Consider the following 25,381-nt stretch of genomic DNA (forward strand, 5'->3'; position numbering starts at 1 on the left):
CTTTTAGTGCTACAGGCTAATGGCACCTGGTCTGTTAACTGCTTCCTGAAGGGTTGCTGCTGAGGAGTAGGGAATATACGAGGTGGTATTGGATAAAAGGTGATTTTGTTGAATTATTTAGCAGTGATGCATTCTCTTCATCCAGATGGAATAAACACTGAGTCTGTGCCCTGGTTTTCCAGTGTGAGTGAGCTAGGTACTCTAGTGCTGTGGTATATGATTTGTTATAGAGGGTCTAGATCAAAGATCAAAATGAAATGTCGCTGTGAAGACCCCTCACTACTATTTCATAACACTCAATAATGTTACATGTGAGAACAAAGAGGTCTTTGAATTAGTACCTCTACTCTGTTCTTTATTATCCTGTGTAATTCCAGCTACATACAGGGACTGAATATTAGTGGAACTGTGCTAGTGAGAGAAGAAAATGAAAAACACCACCTATCATGACTTTTTAGCCTATGTACATGTATGTACTGTTTTCCAATTTCTCTGCATATGTACATAGATAAATTGATTGAGAGTTGCTTAAAAATTGTGTACAGCATGGTATGGGGGGGGAGGGGGGAATCTTACAAAAAAAAAGTGGATTTTACCCATTAGTGTTTATTGTGACCTTTTCATTTGCAATAGAAAAACAACCATCCTTTTTTACTTTCTCCTTTGCTCTTCAGCCCACAGCCCCTCTTCTTAAATATTATGTATGAAAGTCCAACTCCACTGAGGCCTTTAGCAAATATCCCATTGGCTTCACTGAAACCAAGATTTTCCCTGAATTTATAAAATGGATAAGCACTACTAAACCACACATGCCATAATGCACACCCAAAATGCCAGTGGTTTCTTTTCAGGGACTGGCAAAAATGCTGTTGCTGGATCACAGGGTATTAAACTAGTGTTTCTGTTGTCAGATATCCAGCAGAACCATTGTTGCTATGCAGAGGAATGTTATTAAACAATCCACTCCCCAAACTGTTCTTAATGTCAAAAGGAAAATGTACCTTTTAACATGTTGCTTTGGCTTTTAAATATGTTTGCTTATTTGCAGTGCTTTGGAATTTACCTTTTATAAATACGTGAAATGCAACTTGCCCAAAAATGTCAGTATTGTCTTTTAATTTCATTTCAAAATATCCCAATTTTGTATATGAGCACTGAGTAGGATAACCAGCCTCTGAAGATCTGTTATGAGCATCTCCAAAGTGTTTCTGATTTGTTTCAGAAGAACTTTGTCTAGGCATAAAAATGTAAGAATTCTTGGTTCTAAGACTTTCAATAAGGATAGTTAACTAATTCCATATGCAACCTCCCTAGGAACTCTAAGAATTGTGTATAGATCACTGTACATTTCCATAAGTGCTACTGTCACTTCTGAACTGATGTAGATATAAACTGCTCAATGATAATCAAAGAGTCTGTATTTAATACCAACTTCAGTCTGTACTGATCTGCCCAAAAACTGAGCACCATTGTTGTCACAGGCTGGAAGTGCCAAAGAAAACATGGAGCTGTCATAATGGGGCTGCTTCCAAACAGTTTGCTAGGACATGTGAAATAGACATAGGTGCGCCAGAGCTGACACATTTAAGACTCTTAATGTGTTTCTTCTTGGGTATACATGAATTGCCCAAAGTTACAGGCCTTCTTAAGAATGTGTTCAAACCAGGTTGCTTTTTGTAAAGGACTTTGCTCACACACTACACTGTTCATCTTGTGTTGTCACATTTAAATGGATCTGTATGTTTCGTTCACTGAATTAGATGACTTCCTGCAGGGACTTGATATAGAAGCGAGGCTTCCTAAAGGTGTAGTTCTCCTTACAGTCAAAAGATGGTAGTACAATTTCTATTCCAAGCAGCCCAGCAACATAGAGTAAAAGCTATGCATCCGTTGTTTGCACTTATAGGAAGGGATAGGGCAAGAAGAGAAAGGTGGGGCTCCGTAGATGAGATCCCAGCAGCCAGTTGTTTGTCAGGTATTGGTTTGTCAGGCATGACCTTCTCTGAAAGTCAGTAATCCTGAATATGGCCAGGTTTAATTGACTCTAGTACAGCCATCAAGCCACCTGGTGCCAGAATGGACATCTGTACTGAAGGGATTATTGAAAGGCTTAGGGGGTTGAGAGAGCATGAAATGAAAATGTCCTTCTCGTCATCTCTGATGTTTTCATAAAGTCTCTAAAAGCAACAACTTATGTAATTAAAGTAGCAAGTTTAATTACACCTAACTATTGATTAGTTCAGTGTTAATCTCAAAATATTTTATGCTGAGGTGCAGATGGTTTACAGCAAGAAAATTGTGCTTCTGTGGAAAATAGTACTAGTTTCCTTAATTTAAAAAGGAGAAAAGTTGCCACTAACTGCTCAAAACAGAGATTTAAGACAGGCTGTTCCCTGACAAATGTGCGCTCTTCCCAGCACATTTTATTTCAAAGCAAATAAGATGCTCATGCTGAATAAAATGAACGTGGTTTTTTTTCACTAATCAACAATGGTATTTCAATCTCATTTTGTTTGTAATGAATCCTGTTAGAGCAGTTGTTTGCTTGGGCATACTGCTGATTGTAGGAGAATCTGGGAAACTAGTTTTATACAGAGGATACATGATGTTCTTCAGCAAAGTAGGAACAGTAAGGATCTAATATTCCTAGCACAGAGATATTTAGATGCATATGGTGCTACATCTGAGCTGAGAAACATGTCTGCATGCAGCATGTGCAAAGACTGTAATGGAAAATTTATATCCTTGAGTAATAGAACGAGTATTTCTGTATACACTGAAGTGCTACTGTGAATCTGCTTAGAAGTAAGAATAATAATTTGAGACAAATGCTCAAATATAAATAAAAGCGCTCTGCTTTTAGGTGCGTAATATTTGTTTCAGTTCTGCCAGTGCCTGTAAAAATTGTGCTTGGTCCTAACAAGTTAAGCTCAGGCACCACTATTAGGCACTGTATGGGGTCAGTGAAGAGCCTTCAGGCTCAACATAGAAGTAGCCAAAAGAAAACAGTGAGTTTGTCAAAATTTTCTTGCTTTCAGGAATGAAGGTACGGTTGAAAGTCACACATTATCACATTTTTCTACCAAGGACTAACTCCCTTATGAATGTCATCTACTGCATCAGGACTGTATTTGGAGAAGGCAAAACAAGTCGTGGTATTTTTCAATTCTCTGGCTTCAGATTGAAGGATACAATGAGAGCTATTGCAAAAAAAAAAAAAAAAAAAAGCTCAGCAGGTCAAGGCAGAATTCCATCTCTGGAGTGGATAAGAGAGCATTATGCTGCAAAATGAAGGATTTGTTTTCTGTTCCCCGAGTTTAAGCTCAGCCTGGGAACAAGAAGAAGTTTGTGACTTTTAAGAGTTGAAATTTTAGTTTCAGGCATTGGGGTTATCTGAGATGTGTCTAAATAATACTCTCAATTCTCTGTATTATATCTAGAAAATTGTTGTAGAAGCAGACTGACATTTTTGGTTCCTTCCCACCATGGGCTCCTTTCTAGAGCCCATTCATCTCTAGAAATCAAGGAACTCTCTGTGCATGGAGAATGACTTCCGAAAAACCTGAAAGAGTAAAAAATACTGCTGACATTCATCCTTGCAGCTCTTTCCTCCCTCTTGCAACAATCTTTGTCTTAATTCACAGTGGTTTCTGAAGCATTCTAGTTATCTCTAGGAATTTTTTTTTTTAGGCATGGCAAAGTGTGTGGTTCCTAAATTGTAAGTAATCCACTGAAATAGCTGATTTGGACTGAACTGCTGGAAAATATTGCTGATGAGTGTTTTGAATGAGTGTTTTTATCATTTCCATCACCCTTGGAATCCGTAAATGCCCAGAAAGTTGCTCAGTTTGTTCTAAATTGGAGGTAAAGCCATAAAAAAGTCTAACTAGCTGAATGCGTCAGTCGCATTGGAATATAATTGTCTTGGTAGATAGTTTTGGTTTGCGTGTTTTGTTTCCTTGTATTTAACAATTATAAAGACGTTCCAAGTAAGCAGTGCTGTAGGAAGTTCCCTCTGGATGTCCCTGGGGTCTGGAGACATCCATTTCAGTTCAGAACTTCTAGGACACAAATGGTGTCAGAGCAAGTGACAAGCTGTCACCATGCTGAGTTGATAAAGAAGGAGACCTAAAGGTAATTATTTCTTGTTCTTTTTTTGGTTCCCTGGCCTGAAAGGGATAAGTGGAGAAGTTGTGAATGCTGGTTATGGTGATGGTGTCAAAGTACTAAAATGCAGGGAGAATGGGGACAGTGGACAAGGCAAGGACTAAAATGTGCTACCAGCTGGTCATTTGTTTTTCAGATGAACTATGTTTGACTTCCCTTTTACAGGTCCACCTCCCCCTGTGTATGGCAGCACCTCAGTTTCACCTGCTGTGTCTTACAATGTCCTGCAGTAACTCTAAGCAAACCAAACAGTTTTATTTAATAATAAAGGCAGGATAGACCACTTCCAACTGGGTGCTGCATGTGCTGTGTTCAAGAGGCTTTTGCTAGATATAATAACATTAAAACTTGTCCAGATGTGGTTGAAATCACTAATGGCTGTTAAAGGCAGAACCTGCAGCACTGAAGAATAGGTTCCATGTGACTAAATCCATGAGACAGCTAAGAAGCCATGCTATGCCTCTTGGTTTCAGTGCTCTCTGGCTGTGAGACACATTCAGCAGCACTTTTTCTCTCTTCCAAAATTATGTCAGTAGATACAATCCAGAGCAACAGAAACTCAGAGCTCCAGAGCAGAGAAACACAGAAATTCATATAATTTTCTGCCTGAATTAGAAACTCTGTCCTGTGGGAGCTTGCAGAACTGTTTCGACTTTTTGATTATAATGCTAGTGATTAAGTATCTGAATTTTCTGCATTTCTGGATAAAGTAGTGAGGCACAGTTGAGGTTATTACCTTTCATTTCAATGGGTCAAGGCCAACTGTATGAGTTTCAGTAAAGCAAACTGCTGAGTCTGCACTTCAGTCACAGCCACCTGAGGCAGTGCTACAGATTATGGGCAGAGTGGCCAGAAAGCTGCCTGATGGTGAATGACCTGGGGATGCTGGTCCATGGTCAGATGTGTTCCCAGGTGGCTAAGAAGTTCAGTGACTTCCTGGCCTGTATCAGCAATAGTGTGGCCAGCAGGACCCGGGCAGTGATTGTCCCCCTGTACTCAGCACCGGTGAGGCCTCACCTCAAATGCTGTGTTCACTTCTGGGCCCCTCACAACAAGAAAGGACACTGAGGTGCTGGAGCATGTCCAGAGAATGGCAGTGAGGCTGATGAAGGGTCTGCAGCATAAGTCCTGTGAGGAGCAGGTGGGGGTGTTTAGGCTGGAGAAAAGGAGACTTAAGGAGGAATCTCAGCACCCTCTACAACTGCCTGAAAGGAGGTTGCAGCGAGGTGGGGGTTGGTCTCTTCTCTCAGGCAACCAGTGTCAGGAAAAGAGGAAACAGCCTCAAGTTTTGCCATGAGAGGTTATGTTGGGTATTAGAAAAAATTTCTTCACTGAAAGTCTTTAAGCATTGGAACAGGCTCCCCAGGGAAGTGGTGGAGTCACTATCTCTAGAAATAGGTAAAAAAACCGATAGACAGTGCTATGGTTTAGCGGGCATGGTGGTACATGGTCAAAGGTTGGACTTGAGACCTTGAAGACCTTTTCCAGTCTTTTTGATTCTATGATTTCTATACTCCTAGAACTCTTTAATTTGAGATGCTCAGTGACAAATTTCACTCTTCTGTGTATCATTATTTAATGCAACCTCCTGTGGTGTAGCTGTATAGAACCAGTGAAGCGTCTTTCTACTCTGTCTACTCTGGATCTACAAAGAAAGATTGATGGATAATATTCTCATTTTGATGTTAAATGGTAACTTTTCAAGTAGGACCAATTTATTTGATCTGGTGATGTAAAAGAAAATCTGAAAGTGTTTGGAGTATTATTGGTTGAAAAGGGAAATGCAGTCATGCAATCCTTGTCATTAGAAAATTCCAAACCCACCATCCTGGTAGAGCAAGAAAAATCATCAGGTTGCTGGAAGATAGTAGAACAAGGAGACCATTTTAGATTCAAGGCAACCTTGCCATAAGCATAGATAACTCAGAGACTTCTTTACATTTTGGTATAATATTTGATCCAGTAAATGAGAACCATTCTCAAATATTTCTTGAATTTCTTAAATTATGAGAGCTATGGACATTGTATAGGAAAAAAAGGCAGGATATCCTGACTAGGACAGGCTGTTAAATTCCTGTGTTGGCCTTTTGCAGGTCTCTTGGTTCTTTTTCTACATTGCTCAGCTGTCTTTGCAATAGTCAGGCTTTTATTTAGCTAGTCATAAGGTTTATTTGAGGTGAAGCACCTTGTTCAGAGATGGTGCTTTGTATCCTTACACTGTCGTAACATGTAATTTCACAGAATAGTCTATGTTCCACTCTCCAGGCAGTTAAACATCATCTCTGCTTCTCACCCTAGGGAGTGACTAGTTCATTGGCCATGTCATGCAATCATATCACAAAAACCTTGGGGACTGTCAATGTTTAATCTGCCCTTAATGACGACTGCCAGATCAGTTTACACTATTTGTCACTATTTTCTGGCCTGGCTGCCAGAACCTTGGCAATGATTTGTGCCTCTAAAACAAGGAAAAAAGAATAGGCAGGCCTGCAGTTGTAAGTGATAACTAAAATTGAAACCCAGGCAGAAATCCACCTTTGATCTGTTTCCTGTGTGTTCTAGTCTAGATGAAATCAGTTTAGTTTTAATCCCCATAATGACTATTCCTTGGCTGAACTCAGGCAAGATCCATGCAGGGACTGAAGCGAAATGTAGGGTCTGCCTGCTCTCTGGGGTAGACTAGAGTTCAGGAACCCTCAATCTGGAAAAGGCACAATGGAGTGCAGGCTTGTGCACAGCATAAAGGCTTGTTAGTGGCCAGGCACAGAGCCGTATTGTGTGTTTGTGCATTGAACTCCCTGGCATTTCATTTCTGCTTTATGAGTCAGTATGCAGATCCCTGCCAGCTCAGGTGGCCCTGCACCTACATTTGTAGACATGGCCTTAAATACCTAATGGCTGCCTTAAATAATTCAGGCAGGAATGTCAGCCTTCAAAACCTGCCATGTAACCCAGGTGTCTGGAGATGCTAAGCAGCAGCAAGGGCTGAGCATCTCCCTCATACTTAGGCACAGAAGACACTGTGCCTGTCCTGTCTGAAGCAGTTAGTCTGGCAGAGCTCAGAAGGCACCTGCTGAACCTCAGCAAAACAGCTCCTGCCATCGCAGGCACAGAAGCCTGGTTCTACGCCTAATGAACAGCAAATTACTGAGGCAGAGACTGGACTTTCAAGGTTAGTGCCTTAACAGCCTGACTGCAGGCTGTGCAGTGGTCTTTGTTCCCTCCTGCATTCCCTTTGCTATTTGCTAATAGCAAGACAGCAGCTTCGGGAGGATTCCAAAGTTACAATAACCTAAAAAGATACAATTAAATAAGGGTATGTTGGTTAAGCTTTTATCTGTCTGCTAGGAGATTTGAACCCAAATCTCTCATCTCTTGAGTACTGTAATCTGACTCCAGTCAGCTTTTTTTAAGAAAGGAAACTCAAGAGAATGAGAATGTATGAATCCCAGTTGGAGAGGGGCATTTTCCTGCAGTCCAGATGAGGATACCAAGTTCATGGAGAGAATTTAAGATCTTACCATTCACAGTAGCTAAGTTAGACAGCTCTGTGCTAATGTGCTGGCTTTTGTGGATGTCATTCCTGTGGATTGCTTAAGCACAGAAATCTTGGCAGGAGGATCTGCAGACTGCAAGGCACCTTGTGGTTAGGAGCTGACACCCCTGCCTGTGCCTCTTTGTGAATCTGTCTCTTCCTTTATTTACTGCTAAGATTTTTTTTCGTAGTCCAAAGCATGTCAATTACAGTAAAGTAAAGATGGGAAGTAGGACTTTTTCACTATAATAGAGCCATGAGTGAAAAGAGACTGCAGTATCAAAAGCAAATCTGATGAGCAGTCAGTGCCCTAGAAATATAAGCAACCTGTCTATGTGAAAGTCTGGCATAGAGTTAACTGAGGTGGTGTGACAACAAGAGATTTCCTTTGGAATAAATGACATAATATTGTACAAAAGGTTTCTATTGACACCACTATCTCTGACTGAAGTTGTATGTAGTATTATGTTGTTAATATATTTTTTCATAGTCCTGATGTAATGGCATGGGAAAAGATGTGGAAAACATAATAAATACTGATGGAATGGGTGAAAGACATTTTAAATAACCACTGAAAGTCAGCCTTTCTCAGCTGTAAGGTAGATTGTAGGGTTGCTGTCATGTTCCATGAGATGTGCCAAACAATATGCAGATCATAACAGCTCAATTACGTTTTTTCTGAATCTATTAGCTGAGAGGCCATTTTTTGCAGATCTTGGGCTGTCAAGAGAAGCTTGGACTCCTAGAGTGAACTAACTCCCTGATGGAAGGAAACTAACAGCAAGTTCACAGGTTACAGCTGCATCTTTGTGTGCCTGAGTCCTGCTATGAATGCAGATCTTTCTTTTGTTAATCTAACTGCCTTCTCAGCAGTATCTCAGCCAGGTCCTTTCCAGCATGATCGGAGTTTGAGGTAAGAAGTGTAAGTGCTGTATGTTAACTTACTGGAAGCACTCTGGCAATAGTGAAATGTCCACTTCTGAGCTGTGTGCCCAAACACCCTGTCCTTTGCCTGAGGAAGCCACAAGTGTTTATGAGTCAGATACCCACGGACTATCTATGTAGATAAAGGAGAGGGATCCAAGTTCATGCTGCTTCCACACTGAGCTGGCTAGATGTTACTTAGCTCAGTCCAGAAGTCATGTAATCATGTTGGCTTTCACTGTGCTATGCTTTTCTGTGTTGAGAGACTTGGCACAGCTATGAAAAGTAGTTGAGCCTTCCCATTCTATGTCAGCTGTTTGATGCTTTTTTAAAAATAAGCTATTAGGTTCATTGCTTTACCTTGTTGCAATATTCATTTCTCAATTTGTCCCTGTTGCTGTCTTTGTGCAGTGTGCTCTTTGAAGTTCAAGGTTTTACATAGCAAAATGTCAGAACTACATGAGTTTAAGTGACAGCTTAGCTCTTTCTAATCTGCTTAAGGAATCTTTTCATTTTACCGCTTTTCTTTTAGTATATATTGACTTTCCTAGGGCCACTTAATACATGTTCCTTTTGATATTGTCTAATTATTCTTTAATTTTGTATATAAGATTAATTCTGAAATGGATGAAGATATTTTGTTGAATTTTTTTTTTTTTTTTTTAAAAAAAAGGAAAAGATTGATTATAATGTTTTGTGGTTGTATGTCCTGTGGATAGAACAAGAGAGCCCTGGGGTTTAAAAGTCAAATGCCAGAGAGGCCTGACTCCTGTGTAATGTTTGTCTAGGCATGTGATACTTGATAAATCATAACATTTTCAGTCATGTAAGTTTTAGACTGTATCCTGCTGATGCTGAATTTCCTCAAACCCAACTGAAGTTAGCACCATGTATCAAATCTCCTTCATTTTTCTGTGTAAAAGAGAGAGAATGTTTAATGCTTTCACATCTCCATACAATCCTTGAGTTTCACAGACAGAAAGGTATGTTTATGTGCACAGCCTCTGATAAAATACTGCTCTGTGTGATTGTCAGAGTAAATCTCCTGTATAGGTCAGTTTGGGTATTCAATGCAATTTATGGAGCAGTGTTCTTTAATTTAAAAGTCTAGAGACTTTTGCCCATTACAGTGAAACTTCTTGGAGGGATTTTGTATTAGAATATGTCTGATTACGTGGGGCACCAGCAAGTTTTTTGTGAAACCCTAGTCTTGAGCACCTGTTTGGAGAAGCCACATCCCAAACAATACTTCACCTTCAGGCATGAATCTCTTCTGTAAAAAGAGATTGTGTATGTCTGCCACACAAGAAAGATAGAAAAATGCTGTGGGCTTTGAAGCAATGCTTCATGCCTGCTTTGTCCCACCTGGAGAGCCCCCTTTGCACTGTAGGATGTAGGAGGACCTTGCTGACATTTTGGAGAAATGTTCTGTAGGCCAGGTACTCTCTTTTGATCATCTTCTGAATAGAAGGAGAGAAGAAAAATCAGTCTTCTGTGTATATTACTGTGGTTCATGCGAACAACAGTTGCTAGGTTGACAGGTCAGGAGAGAGATTGATCCACTAAGTCACAGTACAGGTATCTCAGAAGTAGGATTTTAGCAAAGTATGGCTCAAACTGAAATCACCAATTTTGTGTCGAGTTAAACAGGTAGCTCTGCCTTCTTAACCATTGGCTTTTGATTTGTATAACCAGGATAAGGGTTATCTGCGAGGGTGGCTGCAGGTAGGGGAGGGATGGGAGACATCTACCTACCTGTTTCGCCAGGGTCACAAAACATCTGTGATGTGACTACCACTTCATGTCATTCCCAACCAGCCAGGTCTTCATCTGCTGACTTAGAACGCTCACCCTGCCCAGCCCCATTGCTGGGGCCCTGGCATCCCCCTGTCCCTGATGCCATCTGACAGACCTGCCCTGCCCTCCCCACCAGGGCTGTGTGTCCCTGAGCTGAGAGGAAAGTCATATAAACAGCAGTGTGCCTTCTCTATTTCTGCTCTACTGCACGCTATGCCTCACTGACTCACACAGCTCCTTTCAGGCACTTCCTGGAGTTTTGATGTAGCATGATTTCATAGTGTAGGGTGGGTGACTTTGAGGCTGATATTTCAGTTTTGAATCGGGTAGATGTCAGCAGTATTTGGGCTTACATCATTAAATTAGGTCCTGGTTGCTGGAAGAATAAGCATACAAAGAAAATTTCGACTCTGCAAGATGCAATATTGATTGCTGCAGTGAGCCGTGATGTCGAGTATATGCTCCCCTTCCTCCTTGCTTCCCACTAGTGCTAAGTAATAGATCTTGTTTACCGGCATTTACAAATTATTTTGTCTTTGTGACTGATGCAATGACATGCCCCCTATATTCTCATTTAATTTTTAACACCATTTGGATTTTTTATCCTACATTTCTAATGCAGTTTTTAAATAACTGTATTTCCTGTCCCCCAGACAAATCAGGTCTAATTTTATAATGAGAATTTCAGGGTTAGATTATTTTAAAAAGAATCTAGGCCATATACATTATGTAAGGTTACCATAGTAACAGCTTCTCCGAGGGGAAAACCGACTGTCAGTAGTTTCCACAGAAACCACTCCCCGCTGAGAAGGTGCCTCCAAGGGAAGTGAAAGGAATATAAATGAGAGAGAGAAAGAGACGCGCACAGATGTCATATGACCTCTGCGGCATCCCTGCACTGTTGCAGATTCAACTGAGCGTTTCTGCGTTTGTTTTCAGTTTGTTGTTTTTGACTGCATGAGTGGCACCTTCTCTTGTCATGTAAAGTCTGGCCGCCCTTCCCTCGCGTGGAACTGGTTTTACAGCTGGAGGTATGGCGATGCTCCACCTTGACGGTGAACTGACCACAGCAGATACTAAAGTCCAGTGCTCTAGGAACCACTGTGCATGGGAGAATTTAAATGGTAAAAGAGAATTTCCCCTCTTTTTTATTAATTTTGTTTTGTTTTGTTTTTCCCTGAAAGAAATCAGCAAAGACAAACAGGTATGGAAATGCTTCCTTCCAGAGAGAAACAGGAGAGAAGGGAAGCTCAACTAATTTGTCAGTTAATGGTTTTGTTCTTTTGGGTTACAAGCATAGGGTACTGCTAGGAAAAAGGTATTCTGAAAGGAAAAAAACCCCTCAGGTTCTAGGACTTGTTAACTGAGCGGGGGAAAAAACCCACAAAATGTCTTTAATGTACTTTAATATCACTAAGGCAAGTATGGATTAACATTTCTGAAATCCTTTTGCACTTACTGTTTTCATCAACAGCGTTGATTTGTTTTATTTATTTTTTTTTTTTCAAGGGCAATAAAACTGTGACATTCATTCAAGGCTTAGTGCAGCCATAACTACAGATTAACATGCTGGCTACTTCATCCTGTCATCTCTCTGCTGCTTTCTGGTGAAAGCAGGCTGACATGGTTATTAAATCTGGCAGCTGTGTTGTATGCACATGGGAAGCAAGTAGAGCACAGCATATAGAAAATGAGTAGCTTTCAGATAGCAGCCTTCATTTCACTGCTGCAGGACTTGAAAGGCAGCCTAAAAAGCTCTTTCTCTTCTTTGTAATCACCAGTCGCTGGATCAGTGTGCAAATATCACAAATACAGTTGCAAATGTAAGTATTCCTTGTCTGTGTGGTGCTTTCAGATTGCTAATTAAGGTTCCTACCTTAGTCTTCTGCTTGGAAAAGCAGCTGAAAACATCCTGACAGGGAAAGCTTCTCTGCAGTATTGTTCTGGCTTTCAGTGGAAGAGCTGCTGAGGGAAAGGGATGCATGAAAGCTTTCCAGAACAAATAGTTTGCAGTTGTGTTTGTTGATTTTGGGGATGTCTGCTTGCCATTTTGTCTGTGAGGGGAGAAGTCCAGCAATGCAGGAGGTACTCATAGTGAGATGTTTTTCTGCTTAGATTAGATAGTATTAGATATACATCAAGAAAGATTCTTCAGCAGTAATAGACAGTTTGTGAGCGCATAGAAGAAAAATTTTCCGTGATATTTTTCACCTGGAATCTTTTTTTTAAAAATCCATAAATGCAGACCCGGACTTCTCATTAAGAAACTCGACAGTACCTTATTATCAGAAGCGCATACAAATAGTCATCATAAGGCACCAGTAAGTCTACATCTGGCCTGATAAGAACAATGAACATAGCACGGTGAGCAATGCATGTTTTTCAGTCATCTCACTCTGTCTGTACATGAAACTATCTTTATCTACTACAGTGGCATCAAGACAGGATAGTAAGGTGGTTGGAAAGCAGTGGAGCTGAAGGTTTCTCAGTGTTGTGGTGATACTGTAAGGGAGAAAATTGATACTTGTCAGTGTATTTTTTGTCTCATAGCACTGAAGAAGCAGCATGTTGGTTTTTATTCTCCTTTCTAATTCAAAGCTTCTGTACTGCCATTGTCCTATCGAGTTTACGGCTAATGAATTCTTACTGTGCTGTGAATGAAATCTGCTTCTTGAAAGCAGCCTTGATCAGTACCAAGTATAAATATCAGATAATTGCACAAAAAATGCAGGCTATAGCCAGTTTGTTTCTGTTACTATGTTGCATTTCTTGCTCTGTTTACAGGTTTTGTTATTTCTTGGGGACTACTGGTACTGTCAGCTTTTCATGAGCCTTGTGAAAATGTCATTTTCACAGTTAACAGGTGACTGCCATTAAGTGACAAGGGAGACAATATGTGTGTTGTTTGCTGCAGTAGAGGACTGTACATATTCATGGTATAACCCCCTTGATAGTGCGGCTGTAACACAGGTATTTGAGGACTCTGTTGTGTTTATAAGCTGCTTTTGAAATACTTCAGGTTCATCTTACAGATGTGTATGTATAAATGCCTGTCTTCACTGTAGCAAGTAAAAGCTGATTTTGAAGCTTCCCTTTCCTTCCTCTTGTCTCCTTTTCCCCTTCATAGACATAAATTCATAGCTTCCCTGAAACTTAGCTGTGAAAATGGTCATTTTTGATGACAGCTGTGGAGCTAAGCTTCCCAAGCCTGAGTGGCAGCCAGCCAGCTGCTGAGACAAGTGGTGACCTTTCAGGACAATGTCTCTCACAAAAATGTCAAAATATTAAAATGGCAGACATCAAATGCCATGTGTGTGGAGAAGAGTCGTCATCTGGCAGGCTTTCAGCTGAAGATAGTTAATCCACTGCTTGTTTGGATTATACATTGAAAGCCCCTGTCTAAGTCTCTAAAATATAAAGAAATTATTCATATGTGTCCTGAATAATTTCAGAAGTTCTTCTGGGAAGATTTGGGACATGGATGGAAAATTTCAGAGTCGTTTTATTTAAAATCTGCTAAGGCATCTTCCTGACAGATATCCCCAAAAGAAGATTTTGGCCTTTAATTTTGCTCTTTACATCATATACCAGTTTTCCTCCCAAACCTCTTATCCAGAATGTAAATGGATCCTGATGAAGCTTAAGCAAAGTTCATTGATGTGCACAGGATGCTGAAATTCTGATTGCATGTGCACTGACTTTTTAGGCATATGCTCACTGAATACTAAACAATCCCCCGCAGTTCTTGGTGCTGCAGCCCTGAGCTGAAATCTCATTTGCTATTACATGCATCGATGCTTTGTAACTTTCTCTGAAGGCACTGAGGTGTGAGCATTCCCGTGCTCGCTGGTGTGTCAGATTCTCAGATAGCTTTACCTCTGATCTTCACCTAACAGATTAATGACACTGATAGGCTGCTTCCCTGGCTTCAGCCCTGCTGTATAAATATTTCTGGGAGGTGTGAAAATGCCCAATGCTTTACCTTGGCCTGTAGAAAACCCAGGCAGTATGCATAGCTGATCAGGGAACAAACCTGTTCACCTTGTGGTTGACCTCTCTTGAATTGGAGAGTAGGAAGGGGTACACCATTAATAGCACCAGACCGGTCTTGTCCAGCCGGTTTGCAACTGGCCACAGTTCAAGAGAATTTTCAGTATTCTCCTTGCAAAGCACGGGGTAAGCTGCCAACATGGATAACCCCTGCAAAGCATTAAATATTTAGATTTAATAGTGCCAAATCCATTGTTACTTACCAAGATACCTTACCAAGTTGCTGAAAAGGAAAATATTTTTTTCCACTATTTCTTTCCTTTTTTCCTTCCCTTTCAAGGTAGGAGTTCTGTGTCACTCCAAGTTTTTTCTCTCACTGCAAACAAGCAGCTTTTTCTAATTGTGTTTTAGTGTTCTTCCCTTCTACTCATAGAGGACGAGTTTCCTCCTCCCTCTGTTCTTTAAAACTGGGAACACTGCATTCCATGATCACCTTCTGTCTACTATAGTTATAGGATCCATGTTGGTCTCTTCTTTCTAATTAGTATTCTGTGATCACTCCTCCTTTCTCCTGATTCCCTACAAGAAGAATTCTGAGGCAAATGAACTAGGTAAGGACAAATTCTCATAAACATCTTACAGTAATTAATCCCTTCTCCTTACCTTCCTTTCTCCTTTCCCTTGTCTTCTGATTCTTATCTGCTTTCAGACAAACATTTCTGTTATTTGAGAATTACCAAGATGTAAAAATCTTGTTGTTTGGAAGAACAACATTATGCTTATCCAGTTGAGGAATAAAAAGGTAACAGAGGCATCAATTAATATAAATTAACATAGCTGAGATATCTAGGATGAGTTTTAGATTTTGATTTTCAAATGACAAACCACATGTAGGCCCAATTTATTTAATCATCTCATAATATTAAAGAAAAAAAAAATAAATAGGGATGCTGCTGTTTTCTGTGAGCTTTGCTTGAAGAAAAGAATCTGAGAAAAATAACTGCAGCAGCGGTAATTTATTTTAAATCAAATTGGTTGTTTCCTAAGAACTGTGCAGTGTCAGATTGATTCAGTTCAGTTCATTAAACATCCATCAGTACACCTCTTATGAAATTCTGACTTGCACCAATAGCATTATCATTTTATTCTGCATTTATATTATTATTACTCTTTGCTATTTCTGTAGCATCTAGGAATACCTTTTTTTTTTGTTTCTGAGCTAATTACTGTACAGAAACAGAAGATAATCCTTGTCCCCAGACTGCTTACAAGCTCTATTATAAATAAATCAAAACCTTCTTTGCACTCATTTACTGCCTTTCTTGTTTGGCTCTTTATCTGAATTCCGAACACAGACGTCAGTACTGTGTTATCTGAACTGGTCTTCAGGATACCAGATTTTGCTTAGACATGGGCTTGAAATGACACGTAATTAAAGTTAGGGAATGACATACACTTCTCTGACCTTATTTTGAAGCTGTCTTACTGGTTCACTTGAATTATCTCCCTTAGGCTGTTAGTGTTAAGTTAATGAAGTATATTAATTGACATTAGCTCAACTGACCAAAACATGACTATAGTTACAAAATATTTCTGGACCACCAAGAAAAGATTTCCCTTAAAATTGCTAAGACACTATTGCCAATTACTAAGTTAATGAGATTCATGATAAACTTAATTACTAATTTAATAATATTCATTATTTAGTTTAATGAAGTATATTTGCTTTTGATTATTTGCAGAATCTAAATCTCAATGTTGATTATTGACATGAAATAGCAGCAGTGTTACACATGACCATCACACACTAATTGACTCATGGACACTGTACTGTGATTTGGGGTGGAGAGTGAGGATCACAATGTGGGTGAGATGAGAGTCTCACAGATGAGAATATTCATCTGCATTTTCTATAAGACCAAATTTTCTCATCAGTCTGCTCCTTATCCATCTTACAAGTAGATTTTAGGAGCTGTCACACATATGTTAACATCACCTTTTCTGCTACCTTCTATTTGAATGATACGGTGTAAGGTACACAGTAGTTTTTATACTCATAAACTAGGACTAAACTGCCATCTGAAATCAGTCAGGACAACTCTTGTTCACAAAGCCCCATTATAATACACTATTCCATGCTGAAGGTATTTCATGTGTTCAGTTTACACTGAACATTCACGTGAACATTTCATGTGTTCATGTGTACACTCTTCAGATCATCTTTCACAGAGCAAGGCTGTAGCATGTGAATAGAAGCTATAACTTAACTGAGCAAAGTAACCAACATATCTGAGCCAAAAGGCATATTTAATCTTTCTGGAAATGCATATCACACAAACCACTATGATTTCTAAGAGCCATTTTTATTTTGAGGTGATAAACCTAGTTGTATATGCAGGAATAAAAAATCTGAAAGATCCCAGAGGGCCAAATCGCAGTTGAAAAGATACTGTACCTTGAATTTCCTAGGATTTTTATATTTCACTTTGAAACTATCATTTGTGGTAACTCTTTTTGCATTGACGTGGCAACTTATATCACTTTAGGGACATATTAAGATCAAAGTTTAAATTTATTCTAACAGTGTCACTGTTGTCCCTTCCATAAAGCAGTTGAAAGGATCTACACAAATGCAATCTAACAAACATGAAGGGCTGCTGTACTCCTCAACTGACTTTTTTTTTTTTTTTCCATACAGGGAATGATGAATAAAAGTCTGAAAATTTATTTGCAAGCATGCAATTAATCATAAATCCAGCTGGATCTGGACAGATAAAACACTAATATTTCAATCTGGTTAGCTAGTACTTTGAAAGGATTTTGCAAAACTCATTAGGTCAGGAATATTAAGATGGGTGCCTCTCTTTTTATGAGACAATAGTGTGATTCCCAAAGGGATAAAGAAGGTCAAAGACAAAACAGTTTATCCCCAGGAATGGTATGGATTACTGTTAAGAATGTTCTGAAATCCTGTCCCATCATTCATTTATTTCAAAGCATTCCTAAAAGTAATGACCTAATTTTAAAGAGACAGTAAATCAGAAATAACCAAATCACTAAAGCTTGTTTGTCTTTTAGAAACATGGGTTATCTTAATTTAAAGGCTTCAGTACTTTTGAGTCTCCTTTACCTATCTGGGGGAGCAACTGATAAAAGAGTTAAATACTTTTTTATTCTGTTCCCTGCCCCCCACCCCCAACTCTTCAATTCAGTGGGAATTCACTCACACAAGGGCCATTTTTAAGACATTAGAGAGTTTTCAGACTGATATTGAGCTACCTCTGTTAAATACCTTGTAATGAACCACCTTCCATTCTTATTTGGAAATCGGTTCACTGAAATGAGTGATTTTGGCAGAATGCAGAGGCGTAGATCCTGCTGGATGTCATGGCTAGGTTTTTGAGAGAGGAAATTGACATCAACTCCCTTGGCATTGAGTGTTGCCCTACTGATGTACCAGAAATCCATAGGTTGCCATAGCTTTGTTGCAGTATGTGTGGCCCTCAGATTTTAAATTAGTCAGTAGTAATTGCTATGTAAAAGTAAAGCAATGAGGCTGAAAATTGATTAAAGAATTAGATAACTAACACCCAAGTTATTTTAGTATGTTTGGAGTTCCCAGGACAATATACTTACCTTGGACCAAGACACAGCCATCCTAAAAGTGAATGCAATTCATACTGCATATTCTCATGGCAAAATTTTACCCCAAATGGGCCTCCAACCATCAGCGTCCTTACTAAGTGGAATGGCCACTGGAAAGTACTCTTTTTCTCTATAAAGAGTGGAAAGTACTCTTTTTCTCTATAAAATTAATAGTGTATGCTTTAAAATGAGAAATGGAGAATTTGTTCAATTTTTCTTTTGTTTTTAAGAACATGTGGAGAGTTAACATAGTGAAGCTTGTAACATAGATGCCATTGTATAATGCTTATAATTAATAACATGCTATGACATCAGAGGTCTTCTAGGAATCAATAATTATTGATGAGAAAATAAGTCATTATTTTCACTGTAAGTATCAGGAGACGTGATGATTTGCTTTGGTTCTGGCCTTGATTGTTCATGCACTGAAATAATAATTACAGTTAATTCCCTCTTTTCCATAAATGTGCACTGGTTGTTCAGCATCAGAGAGTATGCATAGGGAGAACCACCATGTAAAACACTTCTGTTTCTTGGGAAGTATGAGTCTGTCCTTTTGTGGCAACAAAAGCCCTCACCACTGGCTTACAATAACGCTTTTTAAAAATGGTTCTGTCCTTACGATGTTTTCTGAAAGGTTTTTCTTTGTTTTATTCTTGAAGATGTGAGGGCAGATAGACACATCTAAGTGCAAGTGCTATGGAGAACAGAAAGAAAAAAAGGCCTTTTTGATGTTCCTTGATCCTCAGCCAGCTAACCCTAGGAGAAACCAGAGCTGATGTTATGATTTATGGAGCTGGGAAAACATAGCTGAGATCCTTGAGCAGCAGAGACCCCACACTACTCTGACCCTATCATCTGGAAAGCCTTTTCCTATAAATATTCTTCCCTTCTGTTTGTCATTGAGGAAAGTTTGAGTGTTGTCTGAGCAACAAGTGGTACAACATCACTATGTCATCTGTGCTTCTGGTGATCTATTAAATAAAGATGTTAATAGAGTGTCTTTATAAAGAGATCCCTTCAGCTGATTGCTTTTATCGGGTATGGGAATTAAAAGTAGGTATAGGGGTGCAATTCTCTAAGTCAGTGGGTCGCTGTCTCTTCATAGGACTATTTGTCAGTGGGTGTATATATATATACCATAGTCCATAGCACTTTGTTTATCTACAGATTCAGAACAGATGCTCAAATCTCACAACTTCCATGAAGGAGGAATTGACAAAGAGTGCAGCTGGGGTGAGGATGGTACAAGAAACTCCGTCCATCATTCTCCAAAAGGGACAATGAATGGCTTAATTGTTGCTGCTAACAATTGTTGGCCATTTTATTTGCTATAGCCAAAGTATGATCCCACTAAGAGCCAGCTTGGAGGAATACAGTGACAGACCAGTCTCTTTGTTCTGTTCACTTGGCATCATTCACTGAATAGATTCCCCTGGCTTTATCTTGACCAAGACCTTCCACTATTGCTCACCTGCAAAGCATGCTCCTTGACTACAGTGAGATCTTGAGCTGGCTAACATAGCTGTAATTAGGAAGGAACAGTGAGGAAATAGTACAGTATGCAATAAAACCAGCAGTGTTTCATACTGGGGAGTTTTTGTAACACAGTACGTCTTCAGAGAGAACTGCCTATGGGAATACTTGTTGTCATACCAGAGTTTCCTTCAGTGCCTTGTGAATTTAATCTATCATCTTTCATTGAACTAGATTGGATGTGTGTGGTTTGATATCCTCCTCTGTTGCAAGGTTTGTATTTAAGGGATGCTACACAAGCTATGAAAGAACAGAAAGCAGGCTGCCTGTATCACAAAAAAATTCGTCTCCCACATGAGTATGCATTGGGTCACGGTAAGGTTAATGTAAATATTCATGTGATGCTAAAAAAGTCATTGTCTTGATTAAAGCCTCTCCCTATTGTTTAGTACCCAGGCTCCTACTGAAAAGCTGAGGATTTTCATAGTTCTCAAATAAAGACACCTGAATTTTTGTCATGCAAAGCAATCCGATTTTTCTTAAACTTGTTCTCAGAAGTAACTCAATTATTTTGGCTGATTTGATTTTTTAATGAGGCAAACATCTAGCATGAAAAATTTTATGCTAGCCAGTAAAGGCTGTCAATCTCTTAACAGCTGAAATAGAGTCACTTAATGGGGAAACATAAAATTACAGTATACATTACAGTATTAAAATACACAATCGACAACAAAATTCTGCTTTGGGCAAACATCATGGCATTCAGTACCTCTGTGTAGCAAGGAGGTTCCTAAGAATAGCTGTAACAAGATTTCTTAGGAAAACACCTTGAATGGTGATTTATTCTGTTGAGGATGGTATTAAATATCTCTGTGGGTCTTCCACTTCTAAAAAGTTATATTGGAACTTGCTGTAGAGTCTGAAACTACTGTGGATGATGGAGGAAGTAAAAGGAAAAAAGACAGGACTAACTCCAGTTTCATTTTTTGAAATGCTACTGAGAAAGTTTTTCCCTCATTCACAAGTTAAACAGATTTTTGACTCTGCAGAATATTTGCTTTTCAGAACACGTGGCCTGTTATTCTGGCCTGTTATTGGGGACACCATTGTTCTTGAATCCTCTGGAAAATCAAGGGGTTCTCATATGTTTGGTTTTAGGTATCATCATATCTATGGATGCCAGTGGGATGAATTCAAGATAAGCTTCTTTTCTTGGCCGACTTGTAGTTTTTGCTGTCTTTCACCCGACCTTAAAATGAGCAGGAAATATAGCTTTAAAATAACGTGCATTAATCTGAGCAATTGCTGAATTTTAGCAATTACATTGCAATAATCACTGCCTCCTTCTGTGAGGTCTCTCCCAGCATGAGCTTGAGCCGGAAAGCAACCAAGAGCAAACAACAATCCCTTCAATGCAAGAAGCCTCCTTTAAATGTGCCACACTGCCGACCTTGACAAGCATGCAGAAAAGCACAAGTGAATACACACAAAGTTTCAAGGCCTGCTGTTCATCCAGACCCTGGGTACTGCACAGTATTACCTCACACAGATTTTGTTCCTTGCATGCAAAACAGAATCACAGTGTGTGAGCTATAATTTAATCCTTGTTGTAGCCTTGGTCAACACAAAGGGCCTGGTGGAGCACTGCGTTGCAGCTGGGCAGCTCTGGCTGTATTAACAGAATCAGGGGATCCTTGCACAAGGAATGAGGCAGAATAGAGCAATAAGGAGAATGAATGCTAGAAGAAGTGGGGTTTTTTTATATAAAAGGCTCTATTAAATAAGAAAAAAACCCCAGACTGACACAGGACTGATGTAATATTACTATAAAACTACTGTAGTGATGCTGGATGCAGGTTATAGAGATTATAATTTTATTTCATGCTACATATTTTCAGGAAGCCCTTACTAATTTGGGTAGCATTGGTGCTGCTTTTGCATATACTTTTTTATTTATTTGCTTGAGCTAGAATATGCAATATCTCCAAGAGTCTTTTCTGGCTGGGTAATATTTCAAAAGACGTTAGGTTTCTTCTGCCCAGTTAACATTTGCAAGAAATGTATCTAGAATTTTTTTGTTTCCAATTAAAAAAAATTATATTTTGGTTGATTTCATACTCACATTGAATAAATAATTAAATTATATGTCCTTTATACTTCCATATTAATTATAAAAATGTTCTTATATAGATTCCTGTAATTTACAGTTGCTATATAAACATGCATTCTCATATAAATACTTTCTTATTGAGAACTTGTTTTAAATATGTGTAGAACTCATAAGAAAATATGTATTTCTGAAGAGTTTTAGCATTCCATGAATTCCATTTCTTTTCAAATCAGTGAATAGATAGTGAGCAGAACTCCATCCTTTCAGTATGCCTTTTGTAGTTTTGTAGGTTTGCTTGAATTTTGTAGACCATACAGAAATTTTGTGGTAGATGGTATAACTCTGAAGTGAGCCATTTGTCTATGGACTTCTTTGTTGTTGTTCTTGCCTTAAATTAGAACCTTTGTATGTTCAGTCTGCTGATGTTGTCAGTTATTCATTCTTACCCAGGTTCTCATATGTAATTGACTGAAGAATTATTCTAGGATTATTTTGACCCCCAGTTCTGTTTTCTTAGGCTGCTGGAAAATGGCACGGCATAATTAAGTCCAAACATGGATGTGGTTTGGTTCTGATTACATGAGAGGTTTAGGCTTTTTGCTACTTGGATCAAGGGGACTTTTATATTTTGAGTTTTCCTGCATGGCTGATGTAGTATCTTTAATGGTAAGATCATCTTTTCCTCTCCTGCTGCTCAGAATACCTTTATAACAGAGCTTTGCTTGAGAACTAGTATGTCCCTGTTTTTTGGGGGGGGAATAGGTAGTCATGAGGAACTTGACAGCACCTGAAATTCATTAAAATTCCTCTTACTCGCCTGTTATATGAGGATACTGAAAACTTAAGACTGTTGTGTTTGCTTAAAGGCTTATACAGGACACACCACCATCTCTTTGGATTTCTTTGTCCAAATGAATGATTCTGACCTTTGTTGTGCCTCTGCAGTTTCAAGCAGTTAAATCATTTAGGTGTTTCCACATGCACGGTAGCTGGCACACTTTGTCTAGGCTTGCTGGGTAGAAAGGGGATGTAGAAGTTGGTACAGTGTTTTCTGTTGGTGTTGTTTTTTGGTGTGTGGGTGGTGGTTTTTTTTGTTGTTTTTTTTTTTTTGTATCCCACTCACTCCAATTCAGCAAGAAGGCATAAAATGCATCAGTACTCTCATTCAAGGAGAGGTAAACTCCTGATCCACACTGAGAGAGGGGAGGGACAAGTCACATTTGCACCATTGGGCGCAGACCACTCTGGCCATTATTCAGGGGGTGTGTATGTGTGAAGGGAGTTAATTCCTTTTAGTTCCTGGATAAATCCATGGCTGACCTCATTGATGTGACAGTGAAATCAGCAGGAGTTCTCATATGTTTGACAGAAAGGAATGGATTAAAGTGCTTTCTTTGAACCAAGGTCACTGCATCGCTAATCTGAGCATTTTTCCTGTGATGGGCAAATCCCTCTTGGTCTCTGAGCATCCTTTGCTCTAGTTGATGCAGGATTTTGGTTCTGTGCCAGGGAAACAAGTGGAATATTTACTGCTGAGTTCATGATGAATAGGGTTTCTTACGGGAGCAGGAACCACAGCTATCTTGAAAGCAGTCTTCTAATTAATACTGTCTGTTTGTTGTATAACAGCAAGGTCTGCACACAAGAGTTCTTTTGGATATTTTCCTTGAGTTCTTCTGTGTGAGCAAGAACATAGACCACAGAGAAGTATGAGAAACTGGAAAGGCAATATATTTTTCTTTGCGACAAAACCCACATTGCAAAGGACATACCTAATAAGGAATTTGTCAGTTCCAAAGATACCACTGGAAATGTTTATACTGTTATATAGGAAAGCATTCCTTGGAGACAAGTCATCTTGTAATTTGAAATTAGGGTGGATGTGTGTGCTGCTGGGTCTGTGGCTCTTTTTTGGCTCTCTTTGTCAGCATACATGACACTCTGAGTGTAGGTCTGCTCCAAACTCAAAGCATTTGTCCTTCTGAAATATTTTTTTGGACTCTAAAACTAATGAGAGATAAGGGGTGTTTCAGAGCTGTTTGCAAAAACCTTCTAGAAGTGCACGAACCACCCCATAACAACAGTGGAATTTAAATGTCGTGTCTAGATTAATTCACAGAATTTCACCGGGAAATGCCTGTAGTGTAGTGTAGCAAGGCTTAAGGTAGCTTATAGCCAGCTTGGATATAGAAGCCAGTTATGGCAGCACTGTACTCAAGACAACCTAATTTGCTTTTCTTCTTGACTGAGTTTTCTCCTGCTTTAACAGCACATACATTAGGCAGATATTTCAGAGGTAGCTTTGATACTTCCTTGCTACCTTGCTGTCACAGTTTTGTCTAGAAAAACCTTAAGGCTCAAAAATTCTGACTACCAAATTCAGGTGAGATGAGAACCGAGGCCATTGGTCTGCAAATAAGGTAGAGCACAACTGAATGGCGAATGAAGGGCATGTGCAAAGAGTAGTTTGTACTTGAAAGGCCTCCTCTGAACTCTGTGGCAATTGAGGCCTGTGAAACATCTCTCACCAGGAAATGGGACACAAATCTAGGGAGAAAACTTGCTTAGACAGACTAACAGTGATTTCATAGTGCAGATCTAACTAGAACACCAGTGATAGTCATGACAGCTGTTGATGTACAGCAGCTGTATAACCCTTGTTTCTTTCCACACAGCTCCTAATGCCATAATTGTGTTTTTAGTTACAGTTACTCTGATAATGCTCTGCTGCTTTTCCACTCCTGTGAAGCAGAGAAGCAGGTCTCTTGGTTCAGTGTGGTGTTATTTACACTATTAAGTTGCAGCAGGTATCTCTGTTTGATCTGATCCTTGGCGTAGCATTACTGATGAGATGTAATGAACTATTCTGTCTTGAAGACAGGCAGATTCTGGATGGAAAGCTGGCATGTTAGGGGGAGATTCCAGCAATCGATCCAGCACAGGAAGGAGTAGTTGTAAGCCTGACCTTTCTGTGTAGGGAGCCATGAAGAGAGGTTCTGACAGCACTTAAGCCATTTGGAACATAGGGATAGATTCTATACTCTATGTGGCTTCCAGGGGTTAGACACATCTCTGGAAAGTCTTCTGGCATTTGCTTTACCTCAGGAGGCACTAAAGGGTTAAATAATTCCACAGTGTGTCACTTGCTCTCTAATTAGGAAGTGGTCCAAGAGCTCAAAGTTCAAAATGCACATGGGCTGAGCTGGGACTAAGCCCAAGTTCCCACAGACTGCAGTCTCATATGTTAGTGTGGTGCATCTGCGTATGATCTCTTCCTCTTCTCATTTCTGCCATTTGTTTTCCTTTAGAACAGGAAAATGAGACATTTCAGCTTCACTTCTTTTGTCACTATCTGAAGTCTTCCATTGCTTGAGCTTGTGTGTTTTCTGGGAATAACTTGTAACCCCCTTTGTAACTGAAAGCAGGCCAGTAAAATACAAGAAAAATCTCACTCCCCCCCATTTTGCAGCATCTGTGGCTTCTGCTGGAGAACCAGGGCAGGTCTCTTCCCAGCAGCAGCCTGTAGCTACAGCCTGGTCAGCCTGAGCCTCAGGGAGACTGAGGTTCCTTGTTGACCCCAAAGGGAGATACAAAGAACAGGCAAAATAGCATCCAGCTGAGCTTGTTTTGAGAAGAAAGGGCAAAGTGGGGGTGGGCTGAGGCCACAAAGTGGTAAAAAAACCCAAAAAAACAGTTTTGGAAAGCAAACAAGAAGTAGTAGAAGCCAGATGTGTGGA

General features: G+C 39.6%; 1 protein-coding gene across 22 annotated transcripts in view; it reads left to right on the plus strand.

The window, feature by feature from the left end:
- Positions 1-11,259: 11,259 nt before the first annotated feature.
- Positions 11,260-25,381, plus strand: part of TRIM2 (tripartite motif containing 2) — an 86,325-nt gene continuing 72,203 nt past the window's right edge. For 5 of the 22 annotated variants that reach the window (XM_040063682.2, XM_040063674.2, XM_040063680.2 and 2 more), the window contains exon 1: positions 11,273-11,547. Coding sequence is in view for 1 of the 22 variants with exons in the window: in XM_040063713.2 (XP_039919647.1) it covers positions 11,545-11,547 (3 nt within the window). In the remaining 21 variants the exon portion in view is untranslated. Of the gene's footprint in view, positions 11,548-11,967; positions 12,247-12,355; positions 12,788-25,381 lie in introns of those variants that run through there. The other 17 variants (XM_040063681.2, XM_040063691.2, XM_040063683.2 and 14 more) reach the window with 12 other exon arrangements.

The sequence above is a fragment of the Hirundo rustica genome, chromosome 5, assembly GCF_015227805.2.
Source record: "Hirundo rustica isolate bHirRus1 chromosome 5, bHirRus1.pri.v3, whole genome shotgun sequence".
Lineage (NCBI taxonomy): Eukaryota > Metazoa > Chordata > Aves > Passeriformes > Hirundinidae > Hirundo > Hirundo rustica.